The sequence below is a fragment of the Cariama cristata genome, unplaced genomic scaffold (assembly GCF_000690535.1).
Source record: "Cariama cristata isolate BGI_N322 unplaced genomic scaffold, ASM69053v1 scaffold13113, whole genome shotgun sequence".
In the NCBI taxonomy this organism is placed as follows: Eukaryota; Metazoa; Chordata; class Aves; order Cariamiformes; family Cariamidae; genus Cariama; species Cariama cristata.
In genome coordinates this window covers 1-6,641 of record NW_009606740.1, presented here as the reverse complement: position 1 = coordinate 6,641, position 6,641 = coordinate 1, and the positions used below count along the sequence as shown (strand labels likewise).

Below are 6,641 nucleotides of genomic sequence, written 5' to 3'. Positions count from 1 at the left end.
TTTTTTTTTTTTTTTTTTTTTACAGTCCTTTGTGTTTATGTTTGTCACTATTTGGTGAAAATGTTCCCGTTGTGGCAAAAGGTGATTTTGGCCGCATGTTCCTCCCAGACATAATGAGTGCTCCAAAGCCGTGCTGATGGGAGAAGGCATAGCCGGAGCGGCGTGTGCTGGTCCGACGAAGGCGTCTCTTGGGTGATGGTGGAGGTGGCCGCTTTTTGGCTTCTTTGATCTTGAGCAGGACCTGAAATCAGAAAACAAGATAGAAAAAGTAGGAAGTGCATCATTATTTACAAGCACAGCAAAAGAGGAGCAAAGAAAGGGAAACAGAAGTAGGGGTCCAAGGCCAAAAATGATTGACAAAACCGGGGGATGTTCCTGCATTTTTTTGAATGGAACTGGCAGCACAGGACGGCAGCCTGGTAAAAGGAAAAGGCAATCTTATCCTAAAGGACATTAACGGGAGTGTCATCATGGGAGGGGATGATTTCAGTGTGCTGTTCCTCAAGGCTCTGTGATGCCTCAGTTGGAGTATTACTGCGGCTCTTCCAGGCACCTCAGTCAAATAATCCAAAATGTGAAAGTCATCTCAACAATAGCCAAAACTCCAGAAAACAGAGAAGGAAACATTTAAGAATTCGCTTACTTAATCTAGAAAACAGACTGCTAAAGGATATCTGTGATACTTTTTATGATGAGAATGGTGATCAACAGATTCTCATATTCTTTGGCAGAAGGGAAAGAAATAATACACTTTATTTGCAGGTAGTGGGCTCTTTGCTCCCATGCGACCACTGAGATCATCTGTGGCGGACAAGCATCTTTTCAGAAAGGGGCTGTCAAAGGCGGGAGGCCAGTACTGAATGCCAGCGGCTCGGCAGATTCCCCAGCCACTGGACCCCTTTGCTTCTTGCTTGGGACAATGGTAGCTGTAGGTACTTGGCCCCTCTAAACATCAGGTCTATATCTAAGTTCCTCTCATACTGCCAGTTGGGGATCTCTGTACAGCAGGAAACCCAAACACTCATCTCCTGTGAAAATTCATTTCCCAGAGAAGGTAGAAAAGTAATGTAATTTTGCACTAGAGAGATGCTCCTCCTAAGCACTGAGGCTGGGATTCTGAGCAACAGCTCTGTTGGACTTCTACTCAACTGAAGGGTACACTCAGCCCATTTTTACACACCTGAACTGCCTCTAACTGTGTCCTGAGGACCTCCCTACCTAGCAGTCTTCTCTGGCACCCACCTACCCCCTCTTCAAGGGCTGAGAATTTCCCCTTTACTCGTTCTCCAGCAGCCCTGGAGCACCTGGGGATCTTCAGAGACATCCCGAGGATGATGAGGGCAGGCGCTGGGGAGCACTGAGGTGCGGTGCCCTTGGGGCTGTGGCAGAGGCTGGTTGCTGGCAGCTCGGCGCAGGAAGGGGAAGGCACCACCAGGTGGCAGCACCATGTAGCAGATGCTCTGGTTTGAAAGCGAGCCCGGGGAGCTGTGCCTGTTCTTGGGGGTATTCTGGGGGGGTACAGGCTCTTGAGATGGGCGCTCCCTGCCCGCTCCATCGCTCCCAGCCTCTCCTGGCCCTAGCCGCCTCATCTTCATATTCCTGGGGATGGGAGGGCAGCTGGTTTCAGAGGGGGGATTGTAACTATTGGCTACAAACGGAGTAAATTGTGAAGTAAAAAAAATCTCCAGCAAACAGGTACACCTGGGTGGAGGGTGAAGGGCTGTGGTCTGCCAGGCTAAAAACTGTATGGCAGCAGGGCAGGAGGAACACGTGAATGCTCTGCCACAGCACTTAAACCCTACACCTAAAAATAGTGCCGCTTCCTTGCTCCAGTGCAATCTAATCCACGCCTAAATTATCTCAGCCTTGGTCTCAGCTGCAGATGGTTTGAACCGTGCCAAAACCCAAATTCAATCCTCCTTCTCAAGGGACTAGGGGAGAGATGGATGGCAGGACTTGCACCTACAGGGACATACACTGAGCAATGCCAAGCCCATGAAATACGGCTCCACCGTAAGCTTAGGTGGTAGTCACCAAGATTCCTGGTTTAAGAAGGTATCTCCTTACTTTATCGCTGGGAGTTGGCTTTAGCTGAGCCTTCAGGAATCGAAAGCCAACTACAGGCAGCACACAGAGGGTGATGCTGAGGAAGATTGCTAGCCACACGTTTGGTTGGCTGAGGGTGTTTCGAGCCGTACCTGAAAAACAAAAGCATGATTAAAACCATAACAGCGGCACCTCTCACCGTTATTCACCTGAACCTTTCACCAACTATGATTCCAAAGCACTTGGCAAACAGACCAAAATGTGAAGCAGATACCATCTCCAACAGTGAAATCAACTTGCTATAGAGAGGACAACAATACCAATATCACTGTCTAAGGTGATGCAATGTCCAGACACAACTGCAGCAACAACTCAGGGAGACAAGGATGTCAGAGTGAATGCCTCATCTGTTTACAAAGAGTCATACCACTGTGAAGGATTGCTATAAATGTTCAGGAGACCTTCTGCAGCCGCAGTCCAGCCCTTTCACCTTTTGCCAGGACTCTAGTACAAAAGGACAAATACTATTCTTACTTTCCAGCACCATTTCCCGAAGCTATGGAGTCCTGACTCTGACTGCCCAGCAGACGATACGATCACAGCCCTTTACGAGAGGAGCATGAGTTGCTCTGAGTGTCTGCACGGACAGCATAGCCTAATGGGTCTATTGGGAGAGCAACTAGCATGTGCTGGAGTGACACTGCCACCTTCCCTGAAACCAAAGTGCTCACTTCTGGCTTTTCCAGAAGTGAAGGAATGCAAGACAGAACAGTCTGCAAAACTCTCATTACAGGGCTTAATGATGCTGTTGTTGGCAGTGAAGTTGCTGAATGTTTTCAGTTGACCAAATTCTGCTGTAATACAACGCCACTGAAATTAAAGTAAACAAGTTGTCTAAGTCCGGACTAGAAACATTTTCCTTAAAAATGGTTTCAGACTGAGAACTTACTAAGCAGTCCTCAGCATTATGGCTAATTTGACCTATGTAGTAACAACAGAGCAGCAGATAGAGATATCCCTGTAAGTGAGTTACTGCCTGTCTTTGGAAACTGAACAGACGCTGTCCTCTCTCACTCAGCATTTCAGATACTAAAAGCCATTTTAGAGTGGATATGACCATCTGCTTGGAAAGGATCTTGCAGCAACTGACCTGCATCTCAAGGATTTCTAAAATGGCCAAGCACCTTGGTATTGCAGTGAAGACGGGCAGAACAAGTCTTGGCTTAACAATTCATCCAGAAATAAAGGCATTGATTAATATAGCAATCGGAGACTTGAAACAAAAAGTGTTGGGATTTCAGAAGTAGAGTCTCATAACAATGCTGTATCAATATTGGCTATGGATGCACAGAGCTATAAAAAACATCTGAATTACTTTGCTAACCTTTCATCTTCCTGCTGGTCAAAGTCTCAGGAGAGGGACTCATTTTGATGTTATCCTTCACTTTTTGCATGTGTTCAGAAATCTGTTTTGCAGAGTAACTCCAAAGACCTTGTCATCACTGGATTTTTTTTTTTTGTTAGGAATTTGCCATTTAACCTGGCTGAAGGCTCACCATAATCACATGGCGGTTTTCTCATGTCTAACTGCACGTTGTACTTCTATGCTTTCCTGCACCAACAAGTTAACTTATTTACAAAAGAACATGCATCCTTCTGCAAACAAAATGCTCCTAGATGTCTGTAAGAATTTGACACCTGGAAACAGAATATAAAAGAGCAGCAGAAAACACTCCAACCACCTCAGTAGGTTTATTTAAAGGACCATTCCTGTGGCTGCATGTGAATGTGCATTCTTACGCAAGGAAGCGAACGTGGCAAATGTTCACCTGGATGGATGGGATTCAAAATAAGCATTCCCAGCAGCCCTCAGAAATACCCTGGCATTTCTTGTAGAAAAGGCAATCAAAATATTCTGTTATTGCCTCTAGAGAGGCAATAGCATGTACTAGAAACACTCCACAGATTTAAGCCCTGCAGTATGCCCATTTTGAGTGCAACCCAGATTTGTCCCAGGGCTTACCAACAAAGGGAAAGGAGGCTGTGAAGATCAGGTACATGCCGTCACTATACATGGTGAAGGTGATAGCAAAGTAAACAGAAAGGCTGCCCCAGATGAAGAACTGGTTCACAACTGTCCAGTAAGATGTGTCCAAGCCAATCTGAAAGAATGGAGCAATACAGCTAGTGTCAGTGCTTTAATTTTTTAACAGATCTGTGCTGAACACAGCTTCTCCTCTGCTTTGTACACCTGCCCCAGAGACTGTTGTTCATTCAAGTCTCAAGAAATACCAAGCCACAGGTCACAGGATGCTGGGAGACCATTCAAGGTAAGCATTACTATGTTAGCCCTGTTGTTGCCCTCTTCTCAAGCATTCACCAGTGGCCAGTACTGGAGACAGGATACTAAGTTCAAATGCTGATGTCCCGATCCCCAAGCTGTGATCTAGCATTGGAAGTTAGGAGAAGGAGCCTACAGGACCTCAGACAGCAGAAACTTTTATCTAGGAAGGTGTGATTAACTGCTTTCTTTCAAGAAATTTCTCTTATCCAGCTAGTACCATCTGAATTTTGTACCACCGAGTCTTAGCTGTTTCTTCCAGCAAGGGCAGGTCTAGCATCTGCATCATGCATGGGGCCAGGCTACAGAGACAGCCCCATAATGGAGACCCCATAAATAACCGTCTCATAGCAGACAATCCTGTGCTTCAAACCCTTCCCATAAAACTGGAATGAGTCCTGCTCTGTTCCCAGCCTTAACTGTTTTGTCTGCTATGACTATAAACTTCTCAAGGCAAAGACTCTGCTCTCCTGTCACCCTGATCTTTCACAACTTACAAATCTGTTGTTCTGTTGAACTGAGGGGAGTAATCTGGTGTCGACAGACTTTTTTTTTTTTGCAAGAATGCAAGATGCAACAGCAAATACAATGCTATCAAGATCCCAAGTAGCCCTCCAGATTCTGCCTTCATAAAACAACACCTAATTCCTAAAAATGTTACCTTGGATGCCTTACCTGTACAGACACCACAATCAGTAAGCAAGTCTGGGCCATCAGTGCAAAGGACTGGTAGTCAGCAATGGCCTTCCCATCACTTCTCATCGCATTGTACATGGCCCCATAGGGGATGAAGAAGAGAATGAGGGAACTGTAGATCCCTTGCAACATGCATTTGACAAACACAATTTTGTTAAAATAGAGGTTTTGCTGGCCAGGCACATATAACTGAGGAAATAGCATGCTCCAACGATCATCCACATCCTGAAAGTAGAGAGGAGATAGTCAGGTTTGCTGGCAGCTACCCAACTGACCACACAGGACAACTTAGGGTTCCCATGTCCCTATGACGTGCATTTCCATGAAAGAAGGCTTAGCACACAATTCACTCAGTTGTGCTGACTAGCATGCCACACCCCAAGGTCACCTAGACGTATTTTCCATGTTGAATTTCACCTTTCTTGTGCTGAGAAAACTGAAAAGCACTGCAAAAAAATGAAGGTACATTTCATCTTAAGTCAACTGCATGGTCTGCTCTTGAGAGAGTTGCCTGGAAGTTGAGGGATAGAAAATACTTCCCCTGGGCCCACATACAGACAAGGCTATCTGACTTGGATTCCTTAAGTGTTCAGAGTTGAACACCATGAACTGCTGCAGAGTAGCAAGTTCCTACTTCTTTAACTTGTAAAAGGCATATAGGAACAGCTTTATTACTCTTATGTCTTGCCAAACAGTAATAATGAGGTAGAAATGTGTATGTGAAATTACTGCAGAAAGACTTCCACTAGAAAGGCTGAACCTGGAAAAACCTAGCTTCAGAGATCTAGTTCATTCACTGTTTTGCATGCTCATTAAAAAGTCACTTGTCAGGCTTCGGGAACACAGCTAGTAAGATCTGACTACTTCAGGGGAGTGTTGCAATGAAAGCTTTTACTATAGTCAACAGCTTAACCCAAAAGTCTCATCATACACTGAAACCCACAGGCCAAATCAGGATAATAAGCCATCTCCTCCCTGGTGCATCCTTTTTTTTGTGTTCTCAGGTCTCCCTGGCAGGAAAGTATTTCAGGGGCCACCACAATACCTAGCCAAAAAGTCAGCTGCTTTTGCTTCATGGAACCAGCTCAAAGCACCTGGTGATAAAATCCCTATAAAAAAAAAATCCAAGTGGTGATAGAAACAGTACCTGATCGAAGAGGCTCATTCCTAGCACCGGGAGGGAGGTATAAACCAAATTGTAAAGTGTAATGAACCACTCATCATAGACAGTCTGGAAACAAACAAACAAAAAAAAAGCCAAAAAAACCACAAAACAAAAAAACACAAGATTCCTTGTAATATCCTCTAACTCACTAGGACACAAACAAACAAACAAACAAAAAAACCCAAAAAACAAAAACCAAACAAAATACAAAAAAAACCAAAACAGAGTATGGAGTTAGCAAAAGGCTGCCTTTTCCACATCTTTGAAAGTATACACAATTAAATGCTGGAACATCTTGGTTTGAGATGCTAGTGAGACCAGAAGTATAAGGTGACTGAAGCTCAGGAGCCCTAAAGGGCTTGTTACCATCACCGGTGGGAATACACGGGAGAA

At 44.9% G+C, this 6,641-nt stretch overlaps 1 protein-coding gene across 1 annotated transcript; it reads right to left on the bottom strand.

The window, feature by feature from the left end:
* Positions 1-19: 19 nt before the first annotated feature.
* Positions 20-6,314, bottom strand: LOC104158754 (probable phospholipid-transporting ATPase IM; the record flags this gene model as incomplete). The annotated part of the gene is made up of 5 exons (XM_009696482.1): positions 20-241; positions 2,068-2,198; positions 4,070-4,208; positions 5,063-5,308; positions 6,231-6,314. Coding segments are annotated over 5 exons (822 nt in total), but the record flags the coding sequence as incomplete, so codon positions are not given.
* Between the last annotated feature and the right edge of the window lie 327 nt (positions 6,315-6,641).